This window comes from Chelon labrosus (genome assembly GCF_963514085.1).
Source record: "Chelon labrosus genome assembly, chromosome: 15".
Taxonomy (NCBI): Eukaryota; Metazoa; Chordata; class Actinopteri; order Mugiliformes; family Mugilidae; genus Chelon; species Chelon labrosus.
Genome location: NC_140348.1, coordinates 23,784,801 through 23,812,780, shown reverse-complemented (window position 1 = coordinate 23,812,780; position 27,980 = coordinate 23,784,801). Strand labels below are relative to the sequence as shown.

At 43.8% G+C, this 27,980-nt stretch overlaps 3 protein-coding genes across 3 annotated transcripts in view; 2 read left to right on the top strand and 1 right to left on the bottom strand.

Moving 5' to 3' along the window:
• stk32c (serine/threonine kinase 32C) overlaps positions 1 to 10,567 on the bottom strand; it is an 88,669-nt gene extending 78,102 nt beyond the window's left edge. The window contains exon 1 of the mRNA XM_084562291.1: positions 10,137 to 10,567. Within this exon, the coding sequence (XP_084418417.1) occupies positions 10,137 to 10,218 (82 nt within the window). The 5' untranslated portion in view covers positions 10,219 to 10,567. The remainder of the gene's footprint in view (positions 1 to 10,136) is intronic.
• Positions 10,568 to 12,049: 1,482 nt separating this feature from the next.
• On the top strand, positions 12,050 to 18,167 carry LOC311500004 (uncharacterized protein). Its single transcript, XM_084561176.1, has 10 exons — positions 12,050 to 12,405; positions 12,562 to 12,692; positions 12,979 to 13,037; positions 13,379 to 13,531; positions 14,302 to 14,497; positions 15,478 to 15,618; positions 15,889 to 15,931; positions 16,510 to 16,598; positions 17,200 to 17,320; positions 17,408 to 18,167. Exons 1-10 carry the CDS (start codon positions 12,127 to 12,129, stop codon positions 17,519 to 17,521), a joined length of 1,326 nt encoding a protein of 441 aa, XP_084417302.1. The 5' UTR covers positions 12,050 to 12,126; the 3' UTR covers positions 17,522 to 18,167.
• An 8-nt stretch (positions 18,168 to 18,175) lies between these two features.
• Positions 18,176 to 27,715, top strand: pwwp2b (PWWP domain containing 2B). Its single transcript, XM_084561175.1, has 3 exons — positions 18,176 to 18,553; positions 20,735 to 22,459; positions 25,490 to 27,715. Exons 1-3 carry the CDS (start codon positions 18,414 to 18,416, stop codon positions 25,494 to 25,496), a joined length of 1,872 nt encoding a protein of 623 aa, XP_084417301.1. The 5' UTR covers positions 18,176 to 18,413; the 3' UTR covers positions 25,497 to 27,715.
• Positions 27,716 to 27,980: the final 265 nt, after the last annotated feature.

Here is a 27,980-nt window from a genome sequence, read left to right as displayed (position 1 = left end):
GTTTAAGGTGAGAGGAGACGGACACCGTGGCCTAGTTCTTCCCCCCCTTAGCAGCTCCGTTTTGAGGTAGAGGCAGAGGCACATCATGTTCTGGCCCAGATACACCTGACTTCTGTTAGTCCTCACAGGTATTTAGGACAGAGCTGCGCATTCAGTTCACCAGTCAGGTGTGCGCTCACATGACGCATCAGCCCAGATCCAACTTTCGGAGTTGACCTTTTCTCCGACTGGAAACCGAGCGATGTCTTTCAACACCTGCGAGTAGAAGCGTGGCTGTTTTTTTCCAGAGCGACTTACGAGGTGAAGCAGGTTTGTTTGCATATTTGCTCCCCACGGGGCATTGAGGGGCAGCTGGGAGGGAGGAGTCTCTGTCAAGATTTTATAGTGTCACATTTCAGCAGCCATTCAGAGTGGCGTATTTCAAGAATGGGGATGTTTGCATGTGCACAGGTAAGCAGGGCAACTGGGTTTCTTGGTGAGCTTATTTGAGAACACTAAATTATTTCTCTGTGCAGCTGGATAAAATGAAAACATTATAACGTGTGCTGGTGCATCCTAGAATCCTACGAACAAGGCTCTGGTATAGGAGAGTAATCTGATTACCGACTAACTGCAATGTAAACCTGAGTTTTCTCTGATTCTCCGCCTCGCCACAATTTCTCTAAATAAGTCAACTGTGCTGGTGGGTGGTGTGGTGTTCTGACATCAAAGAGGCTGCTTGTTCTGTCCTGTCCTCTCGCGGCGGTCTGAAGAACGGAGTCACCTTCCCTTGACCTCATTCCCTCAGTCACAAAGACGCTCCTGGAAAAAACATCCAGCCTGTGATGGACAGCGACGCCCCGACCCTGTCACCTAGAAATCGTGTTACTATACAACTAAACTGCAAACGGCAAATGTGTTTTGGACGGAAACAAGATGATTTATATATCTGGCAAGTCGCAAATAGACAAGATACTGTACGATTTACACTTATACTAGTGACCACAGTATTCGGATTTTTAAAGGCTATGCTAACATTTACATATGGGTCTGGAGGCGAGAGGTGGGGTACACCCTGGACAGGTCTCCAGTCTGTCACAGGGCTAACACAGAGAGACAGACAACCATTCACACCTACGGCCAATTTAGAATCACCAATTAGCCTAACGAGCATGTCTTTGGACATATATACTGCAGCGGGCCACCAGGGGGAGCTCTACTTGCTTTGGCTTCACTTTTGAGAAGCAGTGCCACCATCTTTATACAGTTTATGGTTTTTCCTCATATGACCAAACGGTTGTTTATTTTAACGTTGTCCACACTGATCACTGTTTGTTGAGCCTACTTTATAGTCATGCATCATGCCTACGCCGTAGCTCTGGTCCCTAGCCTTTGACGTTCACCTGCTTCTACCTTGTTCGTCCTCCTGCACAGCGTCTACTCAGACGTCTACCCTGTGTTCTGTGCTACAAGGATGTCAGTAAAAGTGCACAGTTGATTCACGTTTATTAAGAGCAGCTTGTGGGAAGTACAGACTAATACTCAACGCAGTTGACCAGTCGCCGTACAGCGTTTTAGTGGAGTAATTAAAGAACAATGCCGACATACCAGCACACAGGTATAAATGCTTTCACAGAGATTCAAACTACTCAATTTCGGCTAGGACTGAGGCTGTTTCAGTTGGCTGAAAGTCAGTGTTTCTGGACATCCTACCTCTTTTTTAAAATGCCAGATCCATTGACTTTTCAGTGTTAAATCTTCCAACCTTGATGTAGCAATAGTACAAGAGGGATCTTAAGTGAACAGCCGGTAATCCTAGTCCTGAAACAGGTTGGGTACCCAAAGATTATCCTGCAAAAAAGTTTCATGAAAGGATTAATGAAGGGCTGTGGGTAATGTTCTCTTTCTGCACAGCAACCTTAAGGGCAATTAAACGTCAGAAAAGAGGGCAGCATCATGGTTGGTGATTGATGATTAATTATGATTAATTATGAACGACCAGCACACGTTGCACAAATAAAAATGAACCGCTTAAAAGTGAGTGAGTGTGTAGCTTGTGTGTTTAAGCCAATGTCAGGTTGCAGAACACGCATAGATGGGTCGGACTGAGTCAGGTCTAGATCTGACATCAGGCATGGTTCGGTTCTTGTATGTGTCTGTTTGCAAAACTAGAACAAGGCAGGACTCTACCCTCTGTAACGTACTTAAATACTTAACCAAAAAGGAAAAGACTATACTCCTAGAGGTTTATAGACCTTAGGTACACAGTGAGCCAGTCAAATATTGGCATTCTTTAAAAATAGAAATACAATTGACACCGAACAATGCACATCAACGCATTGGGATATTATCCGAAAACTCCTTTAATTGGTTTCCATGGGCAATAACGTCTGCACTGGCTGCTAAACGAAACCATGGAGCTCAGGGTTTGTCTCACTCCACTGTAACAAAGACCTTCCCACAAACACAGTCAGACAGTACACACATACACAACCCCCGCGTAATGAATGGGATTACAAACTACAGAGAGTTCACATCAGTCAGTCTGTCAAGCAACTAGCGCTGAATTTGTGATTTGCAATCCTCCAAATTTTGCTACGGGGTTGCCTAAGATCGGGCACAGTTATAATGTACTTACAGTTTCATTCAAGGGTTCCCGCAGGAATTGGCAAAGCGAGAGAGCCGCTTCTCTTTCTTCTGTCGTGAATCTAGTTCGAAGCAATCGAAGCAATGGGAATGAGGCGAATACAGAAGTAATATATCGCTCCATAGAAGAAGTCTATGGCAGACCCGAGCCAAATATTGAGCTGAACTAACAACTGCTGCAAGGGCGCCAATCAATTCCAATTTTTCTTTTTGCAACAACGAGTTGATTTATGATCTGCAATAAAGCTAATTTCTTTTTGTACGGGTCAGAAAAGTGCAAGTGCACCTTACAAAGCCCACTTCAAATGCAACTCCCTTGTCCTAATCCTTCCCGCCGCACGCACACAAACACACACACACTCCTACAACGAGCGAGAGCGACCTTTCTTCCCTCTGTTGTCACCTCAGCATCAAGCTGAGCTCATCTCTTTGAAGACTTCTTCGCTCTGGCACTGGAGCTATTACAACTGTCATCACCTGCACATCTCCCGAAGCAAACAAGATTGCGTAAGACCGAAGAGACGGACAAGAGCTTTGTGGGATGCTGCAATTCTTCGCGAAGCACAAGGTCTCATCCGTAATGGAAAAGCCAACAAGTGGTTAAAAAAAAAGTCACATCAACCATTTAAAATACGTTTTTGACACAAGACGTGAATAATAAAACAAATGACGGCTGAATTCTACTTGGCTGATGGTGCCGTCACGTCTTACTGGGACATTTAAATTAAAACACAGCCACCGTTGAGGTTATTATTAACAACTGTGGCTTTTTTCCGCACACAATGACAAGTCAAAATGTTGTAAAAAGGTCAACGCAAAAGCTGTCAACAGGAACAGCAGGTGCAGTCAGCCAGATGCTAAAAAAAAGAGATTGTTAGACACGACTTGAGCAGTCTGCCATTACACCCAGAGTGGATTCGGCTGCAGCTGTTAAATAGAGCCATAACACCACATTTAACTATAGTAATTATATTGGATTCGTGTAAATATGTATTAATTTAATATTGAAGTGTTTCTATGGAGAGTTTAAATAAGAGGCAAACATTTTAAGAGCTTTCATCTCTTTCTACAAAGTTTCACTGCTTTAATTTAACTCATTTGATTTTTATTATTTACAATGCATAGTACATCTAATCCCTGGCTGCTTCTTCCTTTCACGTCTTGGATGTGTTCATACAGAATGGACTTCAACAGCTTTCTGCGCTTATTTATACAGTGGAACTGGCACGGATTTCTTTCAGATGTTCCACCTTCCATGCCAATTACTATTCAATTCTATCTATCTATCTATCTACCCCAGTTGGGGGTGAGTTCCTGCCCCAAGCGATGAAGTTATCGCTTCATTATTCTCGTATTGTTGTTCACGGTGGAGCCAGAGATGGACAGGCACCTTGGTCATCAACTTTGAATGCTATAGCAAGCAGCTGAAACGAGATTCCTCTGTCCGGTAGCTTGGCCTCTGCCTTAAGGCTCATTTAAGGTACTGCGGGACATAGACGCCGTAACCTACGTACGTAGCCTACGCCAGTGCGAGCCATTTATACTTGTGCGCTGATCAGTCTGGCTCGCTCTGTAAAAACGCCACCCAACGCCACTAGTCGCCGTTGGGTGGCACCAAAGACGAGTCGTACAAATGGTTGCATCTCCGAACCTCCTCAGTTAACCTTTCCTCGATGTGTTCCATCTTTATTGATCCAAAACAATCAATGTGAAAATTGCAGAGATGGAAAAGCAGCCAGAAACACTAAAGCGGAAACACGCTACTACCAAGTGGCAAAATACTGATGCAGAAGCCTAAACCGCCTATGAGAGTGGCACCAACATCCAGAGGAGGCATGGAGTAGAGCTCCTTCATGTCAAAAGGGACCGGTTGAGATAATTAAGGCATTCGGGTCCCAGCGGAGGGGGAATATATCTCGACTGGCCTGGGAATACCTTGGAATACCAGAGAACGATGTCTGGCATTCATTCTTTGGCCACCACAACCCGACTTCGATCAAGCAGATGAAAGCAGATGGATGAACTGTTTGCTTCTGCACATATAGACCTGAAAAACTAAACCACCATTAACATTACACTCTAAGTGAGTAGAAGCAATCTTTACATGATGGTTTTGGGCTCTACCCTGCTGACTGGTGGGACTGTACATATCTAATAATACCAATGTCCATAACACTGTACATATTGCATACTTATACCTAAACTGGGGGGCAGTGGCAGGTAGAGCAGGTTGTCTACAAACAGGAGGGGTTAACGGTTTGATCCCCGGAACATGCGTCATGCCGAAGTACCCTTGAACAAGACGCTAAGCCCACAGACTGGATCGGATTTTATTGTTATTAGTTTTAGCTGTGCCAATGACCAGCCCATTGATGTAGTAGAAAACACTGGCTTCTTGAACCAAGGTACGAACTACCCTCTCCTCACTACATTATCCTTGACAGAAATATTTATTGGACTTAATCCAGTCTAACCCTAACAGTGCACATGTGATGTGTAAGAGAATAAGTAAGATAAGCAAAGCCTTTATGAATCTCTAGAAGAGGACAATTAGTTTATTTAAGATCGGAATCAGGACTCGGATCGGCCAGTAATGAATATTAAAAGATCGGTATCAGATCGAAAACCCGGGGACATCCCTACTTTAAATGCCAAACTAACTCGACTTTGAGCGATGAGAACTTGGTGGCAGCTGTTTTCATTTGATCCCAACATGCAGGAAGAGAAAAATACAACCGGAATATTACCGACGTGAACCGAAACAGCCAGGACAGTCCTCCGACATCTTGCGGTGCCGCTAAGGCAAATTACATCGCAACGCCACAGTGACAGGAGGCCAGTAGCTGCAGGCAGCCATGAAGATGACTTGAATAAAGAGAGCGAGAGAAACTGAGAGTCAGTAACAGACATGAAAGAAAGTGAGTGTCTCAGTATTCAGCGCAAGTAATCAGCCATCTCTCTCTGCGTCTATCTTTATCCTCGACCAAATCTGCTTTCACTGCCTCGTGCATTTATCCTTGATGGGGAGAGCAGTCGCACAGACGTCCAGGCACACACACACACACACACACAAACACACACACGCGCCTACACAAAGAAAAGAAGTTTATTGTCCACAGAATTGGAAATTTGCCTTTGGCTTAACAAGCGCGATCAAATATATCCCACAATATAACAAAGAAGACAAGACAATTAACAGCATCTTCTACATTCACAACCACACGTGCATTTTTCAAATACTTTGCGGATCTTTCCGTACAAAAATACACTGCCTGGCCATAAAAATAAAAAAAAAGAGTCACCACCTGGATTTAACTAAGGTAGGAGCCTCTTATTGGATAATTACTGCATGGCTGATTATCTTTCAGCTGGAAACAAGTTATTTAACCCCAACTGATGCAATGAGTAGCTTCTCATTTCTTAAACAACCATGTCTAAAGACACATCCTGTGGTCGTGGAGAAGATGTTAGTCTGTTTGAGAAGGGTCAAATCATTGGCATGCATCAAGCAGAGAAAACATCTAAGGAGATTGAAGAAACTACTAAAACTGGGTTAAGAACTGTCCAACACCTTATTAAAAACTGGAAGGATAGTGGGGAACAATCGCATCAGAGTAAGAAGAGAGGCAGATGAAGTGATGCACCCATCATGCCTAGTGTCTACTGTACAAGCCTGTGGGGGCAGTGCTATGATCTGGGGTTGCTGCAGTTGCTCAGGTCTAGGTTCAGCAACATTATGTGTTCAAAGAATGAGGTCAGCTGACTACCTGAATATACTGAATGACCAGGTTATTCCATCAATGGATTTTTTCTTCCCTGATGTTTACGGGCATATTCCAAGATGACAATGTCAGTATTCATGGGGCTCAGATTGTGAAAGAGTGGTTCAGGGAGCATGAGACATCAAGTCCAGACCTTAACCCCATTGAAAATCTTTGGGATGTGCTGGAGAAGGCTTTGTGCAGTGGTCAGACTCTCCCATCATCAGTACAAGATCTTGGTGAAAAATGAATGCAACACTGGATGGAAATAAATCTGGTGACATTGGAGAAGATTATTGAAACAATGCCACAGCGGATGTGTGCTGTAATCAAAGCTAAAGGAGGTCCAGTGAAATATTAAGACTGTGTGACTGCCTTCGTTTTTTGGCCAGGCAGTGTAAGTTCACTAAATCTGTGCCGATGCTCAGTTTGGCGCAAGCATTTGTCAGTTCTGCACTCTCTCCCGAGTTCTGTAACACTCACACCACAAGAGCTCTCTTTTCAAAAACAAGAGAAAAAAAAAAAAAGAAAAGCAAACAAGCTGGTAGTGTTCCAAGTTCAGATGAGGACTGATTGAGAGTGAAGTGCTCCTTTGTCCGGAGCTTGGCTCGTACTTCAACTCAACAGGATGCACAGCCGGTCACCTCCGAATGTGTCAACAGCTTCATTGAGCCATTAGTGATTGTTTTCCCTTGGTTTGGTCTCAAAGGTATTAAAAACATCGACAGTAACCATCAAAAGTTACCAAAGTCAAAAGTGATGGATGTAATGTGTCCACACTGACAAAATTACATAATTTTTTAATTAAAATCTTGCAGCAAGTTGGATTTTGACTAATTAACACTAGCTGTATCATGTTTTCCACAACCAAACAAAGACATCTTGCAAAAATGCATCTCAGTAAAATCCCAACTTGCACTTCAAATGGTTTAAAGGTGCTCTTAGGTCGATTTTGTTCTCCTCTGTCAAAGCCAGATGAGCTCTTTCCTCCCATTTCTAGTCTTTGTGCTAAGCGACAATAACCGTCTGAGACTGGTGTCAATCTTCAAATCTCATTCTTTCCACAAAAGCAGTGTCAAACTTCACAAGGCAAGTGAGTTAAGAATCACTGGGCTGAAATTTAACGTGACGTGTTCATCGACGCCTGAGGAAAAGGCAGCAAACGGCAACGAAACACGTGATTAAGTGTCCGACACTTAAACACTATTTATCTAACCATTGACTTTCCTTTATTTCCCACCCTGAATGCTGTTGTCAGAGTGATGCACAAATGTGCAGGATGTGAACCTCAATCAATTCCACAGCCTTCCTTTTGCTAATCAAACTATCTGCCAAAAAAGCCCTTTTGGCAGCTACGCTTGGGCATCAACCTGACCGCCTGATTATGTTTGCAGCCTTCGGAGCCAAACGCTGCTCTAATATTACTGCCTAATGTAGGCCACATGCTGTTTTCCAAGAAGCCAAGGGATACTGTTTCTAAGAGACCTGACAGGCGGCAAGAGACATCTACGGTCTAAGTCGGCATCCGCATCGCGGTGCGCCGTGATTTGCTCCGACTGTTATCAGCGCTCTGCAGCTCTTTGAAAGACGGACAAGGGGTGGGAAAAAAAAGAGAAGCCGCTACTTTACAAAGGCAGTTCACAATCAGCCCTTTGAAAGTGTTCAGCGTAATCAGACAGCAACGGTTGTCTCTTTTTAAGGTGTGTGTGCCCGCCACCCACGGTATTTCAAGCCTTCCGTTAGCTGTGTTTAATAGTGCGCCAATTACTGGTTCTGTCGAGCACATCCCTGTAATAATAATACTGTATAATTAGATTAAAAGCACCTTTGGACCAAAGAACGACCCCGTCTGTGCACAAGAACAGCTGAAATTAGTATGTTGCAGGCCGTGCATGGGTGGCGCCCGGGCATACTGACGACAGGAGACGGAAAGTTGCAATTGATTGTTGCACGGTGTTGAAAGTTGCACGCACCAAGGTGAGATGCTGATTATAAAAACCCAACTGGCCTTGCAAAACACTTTGAGAAGAAAACTCGAGAAGGTATGAGCTGACTCAGTGATTTACCTTTCCTGTGAGACAGGATATCATTGGGATTTCAGATGTCCAAATATATTGTGTAGGGGTATTTGTGGTCCTACAGGTGAGATATATATTGAATTATATAAAATATCCGATGGTAGTAATAAGGGACGTCTCAATCATTTAATATTTGAGTTCTGACCTGATTCTTCTACATGCTTTATAGTAGAATGGCTCTGCAGTGCATTAAAAAACTACTCCTTAAAGATTTTCATTTTTATTTTACAACAGTAGAGCCTTCTTTGTTGTGCAAAACACAAAACTCTGGCTCTGTGGTGTAAGCTTAGCGTGTCACGGCAAATATTAAATCTCAAACTGTGCAACGGAACTCTCTACTTAGTTCTGTCGAGCACTTGCACACATGCGGCGGACGTGTCACATTCGTTAAAGTTTGGCTTTGGCTTGCGTGCACAATCCGGTCCGACGCGACCATTTTTAAAAAAGAAGAAGCCTTGATGAGCCACGACACCGGCCGGGATATCCCTAATACTACTAATGATCGTAAATAGTAAAGATAAGCAGCAGAATAGTGAACGTGTGGATGGAATATGTTCATTATAAAAAGGCACATAACCTCCCCAACATACTGATGCTGGTCTCCTTTAAAAAGAAATACTTGATCCTTTCAAAGGCTAAAAAAAAAACCTCTCCCTCCCTCCACATTCAGAACAGACATAACACAGAAAGGAAAGATCCGCCTCGAGCGCTTCAGCCCCTGAGCCTCAAGGTTTCTCCTTTAATCAGCGTCTAAGGAAACAGAAATGCGAACCCGCCTGGCTAAGACGAACATCTCTCCCAAACCTCAAAACACAAGACGAGAGAGGCTCGGCGAACGCTGAGAGCCCGAAGCTGCAGGGCCACTTCAATTACTTTCACTAACCACTCCCCTGGACTGAACTACAGCTGGACACTTTTCTCTTGAAGAGCTGTAGACTTAATTGGGTTACCCTTGTATGCAAGAAGGAAGGTCTAGTTTTAAACACACACTCAGACCATATGACCATACCCCTGCAGTGAAATGACCTCATTTGGGGCAAGTTTTCCCTGCAACTTTTTGCGATAGCTCTGCAGAGATGCTGGGTATATATATTTTTTTTTTTTTATGGTCCATCACGGAGACTGAGCTTGCCGGGTGCACTTGCAAAGGGGCTTATTTCCATGCACACACTGCCAAGATATCCTGAATTAACATTAGTCCCATGCATGACACTAATCTTGTGTTAATTGTGCAATTAGCTCTCTGTCTGCAGATAGTGCACATTTCAAAAAAAAATAATGGGGTGTTCAATGAAGAATTAAAGTGTGTTCACACAGTGTGAGCACTGATATATATATATATATATTTTTTTTTTTTTTTTTGCAGTGGCTGAACCGGAAACTTTCTAAGCACATGCAGAGGATAAAAATACAACCGTATAGCTACTGTACTTTTTATTAATGCCTCTGGAGATGATGAGACTGGAGGCAAACATGATTATTCTTCATTATTCTGCTTGATCAGCAAAAGTGCTCTTCTGTAAGTTCTTTTTTTAATTATCAATAAATAATAACAATAAAAACTTTGCCAACTTGGCTGCTAACTTGACAACTACCATAAAATAATTAAAAATGCGCAGCAGCACTCGTGAAGTAGCGCCGTTTTGTGAGTTCACTTTTCCTGCTCGCTTACCATCTTCCTTCTCGTCAAAAACAGGTCTCTTTGAAGAACTGTTGGCTCCCATCCTCTTCTTCCACTTGCCCCAGTGAAACATTGATGCTCAGATTGCATTCCTCGCCTCTTGCAAGAGAAACTACAGCTCAGTGTTGGACGCCCTCCTCAGAAGACCGTGGCAGCAGCAGCCGCACATTTCTCCCGAAACGCGTCCGTTATATGTCGCCTTCTTCTTCTTTTTTCTCTCTCTCTCTTTTATTATTTGAACGAGTCTCAGTCTTTATGGAAAACCCAAGTGCAAGTGCGACGCGCACGCACGCAGACCACGCTGTGGTGGTGGGGGGGAATAAAAAAAGAAGAAATGTTTAAAAACACAACGACTGTGCGCTAAGTTGGAGCTGCTGCGCGCTGAGATAATCACTCGGTGGTGGCAGCGCTGCTCAGTTGTCTTCCGCAGCCAAACCGACAGACTTATTATGTTTGTCGGGGCTGAGAGTCGGAGCTGCGTCGAGTTAGACGCTCGTACACGAAACAAAACAGGAAGTCGATTAATTTAAACAAAATAAAAGCGCACCGCCCGGCCATCAGACGCCTCCACTCACAATAAACTGCAAATGTGCTGCATTTTTGTGTGTGTGTGTGTGTGTAATTTCCGTGCTGTAAATCTTTGGTAATTATACTACTGTGCCCTCACTTGTGTGCTACTTATGTCTGAGCTACATTTCAGATTAGATAATCCTTTTTATTTATCCCACAGTGGGGAAATTTGCACTGCAACGTAACAAATGAACCAGAATCTGAATCTGCTGTTACGCTGCAAGCTACTTTAACAGTGAGATCAATAAAGGATTGTCTTATCTTATATTTATCATGTATTCTTAGAGCTCAGTATTGTAATTTTGCACTTTAAGAATCTTATTCACTTTAATGTATATTTATATTCTATACTTTTAGTGCAATTTGTGGCTGAGCCGAACAGCTAACCCTGTGTTAATCATGCACGTGACAAATAAACCTGAATCTAGTAATGATATGTAATTTAAATTAAGTAAATTAATATGGTGTCAAACTTATTTTTAATCTTTCCACAGAGGTTTTTCATTGAAGCATTTGTTTATGTGTTTGCAATATTAATTCCAGGATTATTCTACTTTTATTTAAATAAATGAGACTTTTATATTGAAATTCTCAACCGGAAGCTCCTCCTTAATATTCTAACTAACTTTATACTCGTGAGAGTAGTGTGACAGTCAGTTGCTGCCCAGTGACTGGAGTCGACGCAGCCGTGTATCGCAGACTGTCACTGTGTGTGTGTGTGCGTATCAGACGAGGCTCCGTGGGTGAAGGCTGGGATAACTCAGAGCGTAAAGTGGAAGGTTCCCACACAGCTAAAGATAACTGGCCCCATCCTGCAGCCCAAATGAAACCTCGGTGAATTATTCCACAATCTCATCAAGAAGATGGATGGGTGGAGCCCGGATCACTGAGGGGGCAACGGGGATTAACACTTTGGTTCACAGTGTGCTCACTATTTGCTCCAGTTGGAGGCTCCGCACATAATAAACTGCGGCGTGTTTGACCTGGTCACATTAACGGAGAAAACACATTTATTTATATCAACTGTTTTTGATATAAACCGCATTTCGCCTCTTTTGCATGCAAACAGTTGCCGTAGTTTGTGTTGACGTCGTTGCCACGGTTACGACGTCACCCTCAAAGAGCGGCCGTAGCTAAAAGTTAGCATACTGCTTTACTATTAGTTTTTTGTTGTTGTTTATTACTATTAGTATTATTGTTGTTGTTGTTATTATTACTATAATGATTAATTAAGTATTTAGAAGTTACCCAGTCACGTTTTTGAGTTTAGGAGTTAACTAAATTACCAGGTAAGCTAATAATAAACAAGCTAACACTAATTGCAACAGTTGTTTTTACGTTTGCTAACGCTAGCTAACGTTGCGCGCACCTTAAATTAACTTTTATTTTATTTTTAAACACAGAGAGACGGATGGTGCAACTACGAAAATACACTCCCCGAACACTAGCGAAGCACCTCTGCATCACTTCCACAATGGCCTCCCCACTGGAGGGGGAGTCAGAGGCTAATGGTGACCGGTTAAGTGTTGTGTTTGGGAGCAGTGCTGGCAAACCACAGACCCTCCACAGACCCGCTGAGGACGCTGATCCACGGGAGTCGTGTGTGTATCATCCAACAGAGATGCTGCATCTGAGAAAATCCCAGCTGGACCGTTTCCCGAACAGTGTTTTGAAAAACAGCACACTAAGGGTCAGTTTGGCCTGTGTTATTGTTTAATCTAATCTCCCAGCTACATGGTGTATGCTATCATGCTTTTAAAATAAAAAAAATAAAAAATAAATCAGTGCATTAGATTATTCTATTGTATTATCTACTAATTCTACCTGCTTATTTTGTTATGTCCAGCTTCTCTGTCTTGAAGGCAACCAGATATCCAGTATCCCAGGCTCACTGTTCATCAGCTTGCCCTATCTGCGGTGGCTGGACCTCAGGAGAAACCAATTAGAGTCGCTTCCTGCTGAAATTGGCTCACACAGGTAAGGTGCAGCTTCAGCTGAAGTATACAAGTATGTCCACTGATTCCAAATCCATCTGAGTCCATCCATTGTGCATTGTGTATTTTCCTTCGTCGAGTTTTCGAGACATTTTTTTGATGAGTGCTTCTATTTATTTTTTTAAAGCTTTCGGCGTTAAGCCAGGTATACATACATACACACATCTTGCACACGTGTGTGGCAAGTCAGAATCAGAGTTAACGTCAGCATTTCTGGGTGTTTGCACAATACGATTTCTCCTCCTGTGCTCTTCTTATATTTCATGCAGGTGTCTGGAAACGCTGCTGCTTGACGGGAATCCCATTTCAGAGCTTCCACCAGAACTGGGTGAGATGAGTTCAGTCAATTCTACCTCTGAGCAGTGTTTCACTCTTTGAAGCTGAAAACATCTTTTGCTTTCCCCCCGCCCATTATCACGTCTACTGCATTGTGGCATGTATAAATAAATATGGATGATTAAAGGATGCATAGTTTGTAGTTCTTCTGCATTCAGTCTAAATTAGACGGGATAAGAGTGAGCGTTAAATGCCACCCTGTGACAAACGATTATTTTTTGTCTACTATATATGATGGTTCTCAGTCATCCAGGTCATGGCATATCCAAAAAAAAAAAAACGCTAGAGGAAATCTTTGGTGATTTCTGGATATTATTTGTCTACATATTCCAGGAAATGTGATTACCCTTAAAGGCCTGAACATGAGGGGCTGCCCCATCCGTTTTCCTCCACAAGACATTGTGCATCAAGGAGTCCGGTCCATCCTCCAGTACCTGAGGAGTGTTATGTCTAAGCGATCGGTGAGTGCGAGGAGCAGCCCTCCAGGTGAGTCAAAGGCACCTTAACTTTGAACAACACACCAGCGAAAGCGCATGCACGTGATCCTAGCCATCTGCTCTTTTGATCAAAGACAGGACGACTGGCCATAAAAATAGCTCCTTGCCCTGTTACCACTTCACTGGCGTGACTTCTGTTCCCTTGGGGACAGTGTGTGCCACTCGGCTCACTCCAACCCTGCCCCCACCGCTGTTCCAGCGCTGTAATATTTTTAGCCAGATGAAAATGATCGATAACCAGTGGGATCCAAACAGGAGCTCTCCGTCACTAAGCACTGTCTGGAGGTAATCACTGTGCGAAGCCCAAGATAGCCCTCCACAGGAGAGGCTGCTGCTGTACAACCAGCAGCAGCCAGAGCCCTCAATCAAACAGTTTATCTCCCTGTCCACAAGGTTATTAACAAAGACAGGGCTCTACTCTTCACAGGGAAATCTCCTTGTCATTTAAATTGTTCAGAATAAAATTTAAGCAGATTTGAACACACATCATTCATTTACATCAGCCTGTTGCAGCTAACATGCTACCTCTGGTTCAGTCTAGCCATTTATTTTATCAGTTCTTTAAAACCTTGCAGGTCACATAATCCTGTCTACACAGGAACGTTTTACCTGCTATTATTACTTGTGGAAATGACCTCTATATTCTGTCAGTAATTCCTAATTCCTGCCAGCCACTGTTGCTGCAAACAGCGACGATTGCTGCCAGTGCCACCTGCTCCCACACCATACTTGTAGCTGCCATGGTTGTTTCATTGCCAGAGCTGCCAGTGGTGGAGAAGCTCCAGCTGTCAGAGCTGATGGAGTCCAGTGTGGAGGAGCAGGATGAGTCCGTGGACGAGCTGCAGAGGTTCAGGGAACTCAAAAATACTCTGATCCTGCTGGACAAAGCTGAGATGGACTCAGTAGCACAACGTGATGTAAACACAAAGCTACAACTTCTTCCTATCACCAAGAGGTAGGTAATGGTGTTTGGGTAAAAGGAATGATAGATTTTTAAGGAGAGTTAGAGGAAAAGACTGAATCGAGTCTGTACATTTCAAACAGGAGACAGTTTAGCTTAACATGAAGACAGGAAACGTTGAGTCAGCTGACCTGGCTCTGTACAATAGTTGAAAAACCTGCCTCTAAAGCTGGCTATTTAATTGATAACATCATTTCTATGTTGTTTATTCAATCCCAGAATATCTTTTGGCTGACAGTTTCCAACAACTTGGTCCTACTTATTATAAGTACGTTAAATCTTGTTTTGTCAGTCTGTAAAAAAAAAAATACAGCGTCAAGACGTTGTCATTTTATAGGGATTTGTAAATGTACTGTAAAATCTACTTTGACGCTGCATTTTTTACAGATTGAGAAAACAAGATTGAACATACTTGTGATACTAAGTGGTGTGCCCTGGAGGATTTTGTTATTGACTGACCTTGCTAGCTTTGCTGGTTTCATTGGTTTTAGTACACAAAGCTAACAGCCTGCAGGGTTTATCTTCTTATGAGCAAATATGAGAAAGGTATTAAAACATTTTGCAAGAATCTCAAACTTGAAATTCAGTTCAGACCAGTTTAAATATGTGTTGCACATATAAAATAGTATAAATAAAATAAGCCCTGAAGACCAGAACTATTCAGAATTGACTTTCTCCTATCTTTGTTTTCGTATCAGATTTTATTTAGTTTTCAAGTAGCAGATTCCTGTTAGACATAAATTCTAATGCAGTGAAACTATTATATCTAGTAGTTGGATCGTTTTGTTTTGTTTTTACAATTGGACAGAATAAATTGCACAGTGCCTAAGAAAAGGGCGGAGAAACACATTTTAATGACTTTCTCCACAGAAGAAACCGAGAGATAAAACAAAATCTCCCAGACTGATTCCACCAGGGCTCAGAGCCCAGGACAGCAACAAAAATAAAGCATTTTGTTTCAATTTATTTCCCAGGATGAAGACAACCACCAAGGCTGGCCTCATCCCCAGGCTCCCCCTGCTTGACTCCCAGCCCTGGAAGAGGCCAGAGGAGAGGAAGCAGGCTGCCATGAAAGAGCTGAAAGAGAAACAGGCCATTTTTGAGCAGAGAAGAAAGTAAGCGCCAGCTCAGTCTAGCACACTCTTGCGTGTTGACAATTAGTTTAATTGCATCAGTTGTGCAAATATTTACCACAAATGTGACAGAATGTTGTTTCATAAATTCATGTCAGACTGTGTTGAACTTGCTAATAGAGATCAATATTATATCTTCTATGTAAAGACAGCGGGAGCAGGCAGTGTTTACTGGCGCCTTTGGAACCATTTAGAAATTATTTACCTTGACATAAATCTATTACATTCCATTGTTCTCTGACTCTCCCATAGAAGCCAAGAGAAGAGGCATGAAAGACAAAGAAGGCGAGAGGAGGTGCGTGTGGGCTGAATAACCTAAATTCCCCTCCGGTAACCTGCCAACCACCAGAGGGCAGTAGAACACCACTTCAGCCACGTTGGTCAGAGGACTGAAACTAAACATTAGAAATTACCACAAGATAAACTGTTTGTCTGCTAGTTAATGGGTTCTCAGGTGGTTGCACAAGCAGAGGCAGTGTTGAGGATGAGGTAGCGACGGATTTCAGTGCCTGTTGATGGAGCATGCTGCATCAGTGGTAGCTAAGCAGTGACATATAGCTATCAGTGCTAATATATACATGCACACATTGTAGATGGGTGGTTTCCATGCATTCAGCTGAAGAAGAGCCTGTAATGTTTGCACAGAGCCAACAGCATCACTGTAAATAGGCACTGAAAAAGTGAAAAACCAACCTCATTTGGGTAATTTAACACAGTGAGCTCGTAACGCTGCAGCTTTCCAGCTGTAGCTGCAGGCTGTAGCTTTGTACAATTTTGTCGCAACCGTTGTGTCATCCCTTTTGTACACAAGCTCCGCAGTCGAGACCAGAAAACCGTTGTATGTGACACAAACGCCTCCTCGCTCTGTTGCAGGAAGCAGATCCAAACCCCGGTTTGGAGGACAGCGGTGATACTCAGAGGCCGACATTTGGCACACCCGTCGCACAGTGTGAAGGGGACAGGTAAAGTGGAGTTACAGCACACAGAAAAGAGGTGCACACCCAAATCCTCCTGGAGGTTGAGTCAGTTTTATGATCAGAACCACACAGGCCTGGTGCATGGGTCCAGAGTGCCTTACTTTGCCTTATCAGCGTGACTGTTTGCTGTGACATTGAATGAATATCACTTTCTCAATGAAGGATACAGATTCTCACAAAGGCATAATGGTTTATATTCAATGTATCCCATGAAAATCACACTCCCCAGACATAAAAGTATCCACTGGTCAGCATTGTCCACGGCTGTGAAAGCATGCAAGATGAAAGTGAAAATCTAGAGACACCTAGTGGACAGAGAGGGACTGTACACACATCATGGAACATCAGCAGTTTCCTTTGTTCTTCTTTAACAACATTATGTCTTTGCAAAAACACTTTAACTAGATTAGATAGCACAGTTTACATCAGTTTGTTTTCACTGATAGAATAACTGAGGGGAAAGCAATTAGTCACAGGCACTGCATTAGGAATCTGCTCTGTACGGTCCAGAAAGGCCACGATCCCTTAAGCATCTAAATTTTGAGACTTTTTGATCTGGAGTTTTGACCTGTTGATGCCCTTCCAGATCGGCCCGGGCGCTGGAGCGGCAGATTCGCGCCCGTGCTGAGAAGATACAGGAGAGGCACGGGAATCCCAGGGGCTCAGAGAACGAGCAGATGGCAGCGGCAGAGCGGGATGTGGAAGAGGTCAGACCTGTAACTCATTATTCCCTCTTTATACCGCCCATCCGTATTGAACTCATGGGTTATTGATCTGAATCTGTTCACCGACAGATGAGGAAGTTACAGGAGCGGCTCCTGGAGAGGAAGAGAAACCGTGGAAGGGATACGGAAAAGTCTTTCACCATCTTCAGTGGAGACACCTGGCCGAGCTTCATCGACAAGTGACAGGAGTCGTGTTGAATTCTGTGAAATGTTTGTGTCTGAAAATAAATACAGGATCTCAAATCTTTTAACGGGGTAAAGTGTTTTTATTCCATAGGTTCTATCTTTCTTTCTTTAAGATGTCCTTTCCATGACACCAACCTGACACGTTTGACATTTAAAAAACACACTAACACTTAAAATTTACCAAATAAACATGACACTGTGACACTTTTGTGTGTGTGTGTGTGTGTGTGTGGCGTGAACTAAAACTATTCGGTTGTCAAAGTAACACTGGCTCACCAGGCTCAAAGTCAGTTATATAAACTAAATTAAATAACCCCTACAATAACAGAATCTCTAAGGAGACTACATGTAAACCTGATCTGTTTAGCCCAGTATGAATAAAAAGAAAGAAATGCAATTAAAGTGTAACCACGAAGCCCATCTTTCCAAACAGTGACAGTAAATATAACTGTAGCTTGGTGGCTGCAAGAATGCATTTTTTTTTTTAAGATGGATAATTTTATAAGTTAACTGAAAATGCATTTTATTTTATTATCAGTTTCCATGTGTTGTGGCATTAAGCGTCTCAAACGCCATGAATCTCTCGCTGCGAAAAGCCTGGAGCAGAGATAAAAGTGCTGGAAATGAATGGCATCAAACAAGGCTGAGGGAGACAGAGGAAGGGTAGGCCTTGTCTTGGGAGATTTTCTGCTCCTGTAGCACAGAGAGCGTGATGTCAGCGGTGGCAGCGCTGTTGTAATTGACTTGGTGGGGGTGATGGCGTCATTTTATGCCCTGGTGTAGCCTCCTGCTCCATTAGCGAAGGGGAGACGGATCTTTGGCCGACGCGACCGTGGCTCCCTTGGCCGGGATCGAGCACCGCCGAGCCGGACAATTCACCCCGGGAAACATGGAGGCTGCGGCCGAGGAGCTGCGGGCCGGCTCCCGGGTACCTGTCACCGTCGATCAAATAGTTAACGATACGCTGGTGGTGACGCTGACCTACCGAGAAAGAAACTACACGGGGATATTGCTCGACTGCGGCAAAAAGTGAGTATTATTCCTCTTGTGTATTCTTGTCGGGAATTAATTTGCCAAACTCGGCTAACGGCTAACCTAGCTCTGATGCTAAGTCGAGGCTAGCTTGTGAGCTAGCCGTTAGCAAACTGGGCCTTCATACAAAAGACTTACAGGTTATTGTAGCTGACAAGGTAGCTATGTGCTAGCTTACCGGCTAAAGGCTAAAGTGAAATGATTTCCCCCGTTATGGGTGATGTAATACGTTAATACTTAATTACTTGAAGTTAATACTAAGGTGGAAATCTGTTTCTCAGGATAGTTTTACATTCTGCATAGGTTATTAATGACTGTAGCTGGACAAGGGCTCTGTCAGGGGGTTCATCTATAGCTTATTGTTAGCCTAATCAAACACAGACCAGCTACAACGTTTTCAGTTAAAGGACTAGGCCTTAGCTGAACATGATTGTGTGTTATTATTTATAATAAAATGTGCTGTGTTTATTCAAAGAGTCTGCATAAGTGTGCTGGAGTAATGATTTAATAAAATGACCTGAAATGTGGTTGTTGCTTTTAGAAGCAAACCTTTTATAACCAGTCACTTCTGATCTGTAGAAACAATGGGAAATGACATTAATGTGATTTGATGAATCCCAGCTTTGATCCCTTTTTCTTTAAACCTAATTATGATTAGATCTGGTGACCATCTCAGGCACTGTTTGACAAAAAAAAAAAAGGCTCTTTCTAGGCTGTGAGCGGTTATAATTTGACATGTATCAGTGTCATGTTTTATCTGGCCTTCTTTCTGTGTGTCACATGTATAAGCCTTGTGTTGCTCCTGGTGCTGTGCACCTTAAAAGCCACTGGCTTTAAACTATTAATAGACGAGTAGAATCAGAATCTGGACAGCTTTGCCCCTTAGTATGCTTAGATGGTTTTTCATGTGAGAGCCCAAGCTGCCCTGAAAATAACCTACCCAAATGGGAAAAGGCTGGCCTTGGAATAACTTAAAATAGCTCTACATTTTGGGCCTTGTCACTGACAAAAATTTGACTTCTTCTTCCTTTTCAGCTCATGGAAATGCATTTCCTGCCATTGTCTTTTTTTAATGCCATTGTCTAGTGTATCATTCAGACAGATCTGCACCATCTAGTTACACTGTATACAACATGAAATGGCAATAGAGCGGTGAATCATGGCTGGCTGTACTCTGTGTCCTTGTACTGTGCTTAACAAGCACTGCCCCGTTCCCTGTCACAGGCTGCACTGTTTGTGCCGTGTCAATCACAGTGAAGGCTAATATTTGGAAGCTTTTGGGAGGGGGGGGGTGCACACACACGTAAAGGTGAGAGGCACAAGCCTCACCGAGAGACTATTAATTGAAGATTCCATGCCAGCTTCTTCTCCTGGGGCAGAAAGCGGGCTCCCCAAATGTGCACTAATTAATCATCTCACCACACATAAGCCCCAAGTAGACACGGATGCAAAAACAAACCGAAATCTCCTGGCTCCCTTCCCTGCGTCTCTGAATCCCGAGTGATTCATGGGATTGTTTTTGTTCAGTCAGATGTTTGGGAGGGGAGGGGGGGGGGGGGGCATCCTGGGCATCCTGTAGTCTCTTTTGTCCACTGTCTCCTGTCTAAAGCGGCACAGCCATGTTACCGTTGCCTGCCTGCCTGCCTGCCAGCCACCTCTCAGAGACTTCTTGGCAGTTGGGCTCTTCATTGGATCCCACGGAATAAAACAGAGTGCTTAAAAAATCACCCAGAGAAAGTCGGTGATGCTATTGCTTCACTTTAGTGGCCTCAGGCAGAAGTGCAGATAACCGCCCAAATCCCCAACCCCCACACTTGAGGCACTTTCAGCACACAGGTGACGATGAGTAACGTTGGTGTGTGTAGTCGCAGTAAAACAAAAAGGGCCACAAGGGTTTCTCTACTTTAAAACAAATACGAACATCTTTGGGTTCTCTTTCGGGAAGGCTTTTGTTCTGATCTGTTCTTCTGTCCTCAAATTAACTGGCATGTGGTGAAATACAAGTATCGCGTTACATTATCACTGTTGTGGAGGAAATTGCTCAAGTCAGAAATGCTTGTAATGTGTAACATGACTGTTGGCTTGCATGAACTTCACTGTAGCACAAAGTTCACAGTTGTTAATTTATTGTTTCTTTTTTTCTCCCTCTCTCTCTCTCTCTCTCTCTCTTCATCTCAGGACCGGGCTCTTTTGTCTACCAGATTTCACGGAAAAACTCGGGGAATGCCCGATATCTAAACCAGCTTGTGAAATCCCACAAGTTCTGAGTGAGGAGCTGGTTTCCAAGTCTCCCACCCAGGATTCGCACAGACCAAAGGATGAAAACACTCTCCCTGAAGGCAGCATATCCACTGCACCCGTACCTTGTCCTGTACCCACGCCAGTGCCAGCTGGACAGACTCCTTATCCTCCTTATTTTGAAGGAGCCCCCTTCCCTCAACCCTTATGGGTGCGCCACACTTACAGCCAATGGGTACCTCAACCCCCTCCTAGACCAATTAAGAGAAAGAAGAGGCGGACTCGAGAGCCTGGCCGCATGACCATGAGTACTATCCGTCTGCGGCCACGGCAGGTACTATGTGAAAAGTGCAAGAACACACTGAATAGTGATGAGGACAGCAAAGATGGCATGAGCAACACCAAGTCCTCTAGAAAAGAAAATACCCTACAGAGCGACGACGATGGCGATGATAAAGACACACCGTCAAAGCTGTCTAGAAAGGAGGATGTAGTTGCAACCAAGGACGCTAAAAGACGGGAAAACGGCACCAGCTTTGATAGTAAGCGTCTCAGAAAAGACAAAAAGAGTGAGGCTGATGGGGAGAAGTACCCCGGAGCTGACATTATCCCCCACAGTCCCGTCATAAAGATCTCCTACAGCACTCCGCAGGGCAAGGGGGAGGTCATGAAGATCCCAGCACGTGTCCACGGGTCAGTCAAGCCATTCTGTCCCAAACAGCTGGCGCAGAACGGCGTGGAAGAAAATGGCAAGGCACCTTGTGATCCCACCAAGGAGCAGCGCCACATCCTAGACGCCACAAGGTCTGGCCTCACCGTGTCCATTCCCAAACTCAAACTAACTAGGCCTTTTGCAACAGTGGGTCAGGACTTGCCTTCTCCAAAGATCCGCTTGAGAACCCCTCAGAGGGAGGGTGAGGAGAGCGTGGTCGAATATGAGGCAGAACTTGTTGGAGACACCAGGAGACGAAGCCCCAGGGTGCCCGGGTCCTGCCTGCCCCACTCTGAAGACTCGGGGGAAGGCAAGAACTCGTTGGAGTTGTGGTCGGGAAGCTCTGGAGAGGAGGCAGAGCGCGGCCACAGCGACCTCACCCTCCTCATCAATTTCCGTAAGCGCAAAGCAGATTCTTCTAGCCTGTCGGTCTGCAGCAGCGACAGTCTAGACGAGTCAAAGTCCTTCAGCTCTGACGGCACCTCACCTGAGCTATGCGACCTGGCGCCTGGCGAAGACCTCTCCGTGACCTCATCTTCTGTGCCCTCGCGGGACGACTGCAAGACGGTACCACCGCTTACCGTGCGGCTTCACACCCGCAGCATGACAAAGTGCGTAACCGAGGAGGGTCACGCTGTAGCGGTGGGTGACATTGTATGGGGGAAGATCCACGGCTTTCCCTGGTGGCCCGCCCGAGTCCTCAGCATCAGCGGCACCCGCAAACAGGAGACGGCCAACTGCGAGGCCCAGTGGCCGCAAGCGAAGGTGGCGTGGTTCGGCTCGCCCACCACCTCCCAGCTGTCCGTTGCCAAACTGTCGCCCTTCAGGGAGTTCTTCAGGTCTCGCTTCAACCGCAAGAAGAAAGGGATGTATCGGCGAGCCATCCTGGAGGCGGCCAAGGCTGTGGGTCACATGGGCCCGGAGATCACGTCGCTGCTTTCCCACTGCGACACGTAGGTGTGTTCATAGCAGTTACATCGGGTTTTAGATCATCTGCTGTTGTGTGTACTTTTCAAGATGGACATTTACAGAACTTATAAATACATAAAATATGTCACCTGCAGTATTCAAGTCATGTCAATATATTAAAGGGGAACTACTGTTTTTTACAACCTGGACCTTATGTCTGCCATAAAATACGGTCGTTTACTCACCCATATAACTTTTGTGTAATTTGTATTCCTTCAGGAGATATTTAGATCTACGTACATCCATGTAGTGGAAGTGAATGGGGCACCGAAACGCAGGAAACTCTTCCACGAAACTTGTTTATTTCACCAATATTTTGTTAACATACGCTAGTGCTATTGCACATTGAGTCCGGAGCTAGCTGTTATCATCATCCGGGGTCTGCAGGTCAATCTACCCATATACCCATATAACTTTTATCCGCGTATGTCCATATAATGGGAGTGAATGGGGCACCGAAACGCAGCCTTTAAATAACGCATTATCTTCCGTGAAACTCGTTCATTTCACCAATATTTGTTATGATACGCTAGTGCTATTCCCCGCTGAGGCCGGAGTTAGCTGTTCTCATCATCCGATGATGTCTTCTGACCTGGATGATGTCGTCTCTGAGCGCCACGCGCACTCGCGACGGCCGGCTTGTTTACCTGTAATTTGCTACTGCTAGTTTTTTTGCAACGTGGCTGAATATTTTTTTGATTCTGAGGTTGTGGACGAACCATAGCAGTAGCAAATTACAGGTAAACGAGCCGGCCGTCGCGGTTGTGCGCGGCGCTCAGACATAACATCATCCAGGTCAGAAGACATCATCGGATGATGATAACAGGTAACTCCGGACTCAGCGGGGAATAGCACTAGCGTATCATAACAAAATATTGGTGAAATTAACCAGTTTCGCGGCAGATAATGTGTTATTTAGAGGCTGCGTTTCGGTGCCCCATTCACTCCCACTATATGGATATACGCAGATCTAAATGTCTCCTGAACGAGTGCAAATGATACAAAGGTTATGTAGGTGAGTAAAAGATTGTATTCTATGCTAGAAATAAGGTCCAGGTTGTAAAAACAACTGTAGTTCTCCTTTAAAGAAAGGACAATAACATTAAAAGTAATTGAAGTCGCCCTGTTACAGTTCTTACATAATGACTGCAACTATTTGAGATTAAAATAGTTTCCATTCACTGTATGAAAGAGCTGCAAGAAACGAACAGACATCTAATATTTCCCTCCGGTTTAGTAACATCATCTCATTGCATCCCCTCCTTCTGTCACGGTTCAGTGGTACCTGAGGGCAGAATTAAATCCACCAACCGTCATCTTGGCCAGCTGCATTTCCATGTGTATTTATTAACAAAATGTTCTTCGTTGCAAAAACCAAACATAGGGGAGCCAAACCTCCACACCCATTCCCCAATCACTTAACACAACAACTGCATTAGATGACACACAAAAAGAAAAGCGGCCGCTGAATACAGTCGGGGGAGGAAACAAAAAAAAAAAGCATTTCAAGAAATGCTCCCAGTGTTTGCCAAAAATATTAATGTTTTTTGATGTTTTTTGTATGACGGTTAATCGGCTGTGACAGCACTAAGTACGAGCAGCCATCTTGTCTCCATCTGTGTGGGTTCATACATGCACTCGCAGTCAAGTATTTTTAAGCTGTTTGATTAACCGTAAGTGGCCCGGGCTGACTCAGGGAAAGGGCAAAATGCTGGGAAAAAAAAAAAAATAAAAAAATTGGAGCAAAGGAGCCGGTGCAGGCGAGTAAGAACTGGCAAAGAATGAAGCGCTATGGTTGTCACATGACGACGCTTCAGCTTCAGCGGAATTGATTGGAGCCGCCATCGATCTGTGCGTCAGTCGATTCCAGATGATCGACAGAGAAGCTTTTTTTCGCTACTGATTTAAGTTATTTATTATTCAGAAGTAGCTCGTTCCAGCTTCTCAAATGTGACAGTTTGGCCCTCGTTGGATTTTTGATAAGAAGAAGAAGAAGAAGAAATGTTACGACGTGTTATCAAGCTTTGGATTCACATCTCAACCCAAGATCTCTCAGCTTTCTCAGCCGTGTGTAAATACTAGTGGGTGGGTATTTTGTCAAAGAAATCCTCTAGAAAACATGTTTGTTTTTCCCCGTCACCTGAAAGGGAGCCACGCTGCAACAAATGTACCGAAAAGAAATGGTCTTTTACACGATAATTTGTGTAATAAAAGACATTTAATCGATTCATTACGTTAATTTCATCCTCTTAATAAACCTAGCTCACGTCCAAGGTCATACTGCCCGGCCCTACCCTTAAAATGTGTTCATGTTGAACTTAAAGACCGTGGAAAAAGATATTTTCAGGCCTGCCGTGTTCAGAGCAGAGCAGAGCAAACACAAATACCAGCTTTAATGAAGGCCCAAGGAATAGCTTGTGACGTCCACGAACAGACACGACAACTTTATCCCAATTAAAGCAGTTGGCAGCGGGTGAGCTTTAAAAACGCATTGTCGTTAGCGTGTTCCCCGTGGTTTCCTCCTGCGTCGACCCCGGGTAGCCAAGCAGCACGTCCTCAACACTCACTCAAACGTTAAATATTGTCTTTGAGTGATAGAAGCTGCAGTTAGGTATTTTCCGAACCCCTTTGTGTTTACTCTGTTACGGGCTCGGCGGCCAGGAAGAGGATGGTTGCAGCCGAGAATAAACGGCAAGGGGTTAAGACGAGCCTATATTTGGTGCTTTTTCCAGACCTCATGAAGGAAGCTTTTTTTTTTTTTTTTTTTTTTTTTTCTTGCTCCGTCAGCTTCAGAGCCGGATGAAATGTCGTTCACCTCCATAATCTTTACATGACTAACACGACATGTTGACAAACCACGTCTCTTCCCCAGCGCTCAGGCTCGCACACTTAAAATTCCTCACGCCGGATATATGACCTGCCGTTGTTTGCTCATTGTCTTTACTTTGTGCTCTCTCTTCTCTCCTCTTCTCTTCTTTCTCGTCTTTCTCTTTTTCTTTCCCCCCCTTGTGTAGAGGCTGAGGGCCGACGAGAGGTCTCCAAGGTTTTCTGAATCCTCAGACTCTGTCATCAAGACCCAGGAGGGGAGTACGTGCGGTTGCCACGGCTACTAGTTATATGCGTTTTTTTTTTTTTTTTTTTTAACCCTGTTATGTTCACAAGGCTGGTGGAAAATGGCCGCCAAGGTGGAGTGTTGTTGAGACTGGATAAGGGAGCAAAAACAAAAAAAAAAAAAAGAAAAAGGGCCAGGCTACTCATGGTCTACTATGAACTGAAATATTCCTCCTTTCTTTTTTTTTTTTTTTTTTTTAATATTATTATTTTTTATATATATATATAGGTTTAATCATATTTCAATAGAGCCGAACAACAACACTACAAGGAATGTATTTATTGTCTGCAAAGGTTGATTTACGATCAGCAAGTTCGCCGTTCTACTACTACTACTACTACAGTCTTGCAAAATCCTCCTCAGTCTGCTGCTGTCGTTGCCGACGTGTTCGCTGCGAGGACTTCCTCCCTCTCACACGGACGTGATACCTTTTTTTTTTATTATTTTTATTTTTAAACCACAGTCTTACCCCGAGTCCTCCTCCTATTTCTGAAAATGTGAACGGCTCCATCCAGAGACAGTAGTGACTGTTCCAGCTCTCCTTAGTGATCAGTGTTCCATCCTCGTAGCGACATTAGTTGGATTTGTGGATGTATTTATACTGAACTCTATTCCTCTCCAGACTCCTGTCGTCTCTCTTCCATTTCATTATTATTATTTTTACTTTTTAGGAGTGTCACATACTTCCCCCCCCTCCCCAATCCCCCTTCCCAACTTTTTTTTTTTTTTTTTCCTGAGAACCATTTTTACATTTAATTATTTAAAGCGTCACGTTTAAGGAAAAATTAAAAAAAAAAAAAAAAGCACTTTAATCTGTACCTCGGTGGCCTGCTGTAAGCTCACTGTCTGAAACACTATTAGCGAGATACAGCCCTGATAGGCGGCGGAGGCGGCGGCGGAGTTCAGACGTCTTTGTGGTTGACTATCCATGGCCTTGGAGATACAAAAAAAAAAAATATTGTTTATTTTATTTTATCGTACGAGTTTAGGGACACCAGACACGGATGGTTGTGTACACTGTATTCTTTGTGACTTGGGTGCGTTTCTCTCTCAGCTTTTCCACCACACACACACACACACACACCACGCACACACTTAAAGAAAAACATTTCCACTGGAGAAACATGGGTTAACAAATGTCCGAGCCCCCCTATGCATTATCAGTTAAAGCTTTATTAGGGACTGTGGGAGCGAGAGAGAGAAAAAAAAATTAAAATAACATGCTGTAAGAATACTGTGAATTCAACTGCTGAGTGTGCTGCAGTTATATTGAGTCATCGGGCGAAGGCAGACGGCAACGCTGACCTTTAGTGACCTTTGTGTTGAAAGCAGCACTGTTGGATTAAGGGGAAAGGCAGGGGGGGGGGAGGCAGCGAAAGCAAAGAGTACTCTGCTGTCAAGCGCAGCCCGATCTGTATTAAAAAGAAAAAAAACTTAAACCTAAGATTGCACACAGTCACGCTCAGCCAACCAGTCCGTCTCTCTCTTTTTTTTTTTTTTCTTTTTTTTTTTCCCACTCGTCTGGAAACACTTTGTTCAGATCGAGGGCTAAAAAACAAACAACAACAACAACAAAAAAAATTAAAAAAAACGAGGCCCGGTGAGTGTCTATTAAGGGAGCAGGTAAATTCACTCTCCCAATTTTTTTGATAATCTGCGCTTTGACCGTTTTGTTGTCGAGGCGCAGCTAGTTTCCAGGCAGCCTTACACAACGAGCTGTGTGAGAGTCGGTATGTGTTGTATGCCTGAGAGTGGGGGAAACGGTCGTCAGGACGTTTCCCCGCGTATGAGCAACATGGCTGTCTACTGTTGCCCACGTTGGTCAATGTTATTGGCTACTTTTTTTGTTTTCTTTTTTACATGTACTGTACATAAAATAAAATATACAAGCAATACTCGTGCTGTTGTGGGTCGCTCACTTTGTCGCAGATGTTTCCAGATGTTCTGATTCGAGTCCATATTTGGATTTTTGATTTAATGAAAGTGTTTACAAGCCTTTTGACAGTAGTATATCACCAAATTCACTCATTGCGGGGATGCAACTCTGTTCAAATCTACGAGATGGCGGCTGAATTGACAGATGTATTATGGGAAATGTAGGACCAAGAGTTCTTGGGGCCTTGTTAGCCTCTGGTTACAACGTTTGAAGTCATGTGCATAAAATACTTGGTGTTCAAGTGCCATAAATCGTGATAACGCTGCTGGGCAACAGATGGCATCTTGAAGCCACGGAGGCTAACGGTTTAGTAAGCTAACAACCGAGACACCAACTTAAAAGTGGGACGTACGTGGAAGTACAAAGAAGGGACCATTCATGATGAATTTGCTTCCAACAAAAATGGCTTTGATTAGTTGTCGGACTAGGGTTTTACTTTTATCTCCATTTACGGTTA

Bases quoted from the DNA above. Each gene is read 5' to 3' on its own strand.
- LOC311500004 (XM_084561176.1), top strand. From the start codon at position 12,127: ATGGTGCAACTACGAAAATACACTCCCCGAACACTAGCGAAGCACCTC. The intron at 13,532-14,301 runs GTGAGTCAAAGG...TTTCATTGCCAG, and splicing joins TGCGAGGAGCAGCCCTCCAG to AGCTGCCAGTGGTGGAGAAG. The intron at 16,599-17,199 runs GTAAAGTGGAGT...ATGCCCTTCCAG, and splicing joins GCACAGTGTGAAGGGGACAG to ATCGGCCCGGGCGCTGGAGC.
- pwwp2b (XM_084561175.1), top strand. From the start codon at position 18,414: ATGGAGGCTGCGGCCGAGGAGCTGCGGGCCGGCTCCCGGGTACCTGTC. The intron at 18,554-20,734 runs GTGAGTATTATT...TCTTCATCTCAG, and splicing joins TTGCTCGACTGCGGCAAAAA to GACCGGGCTCTTTTGTCTAC.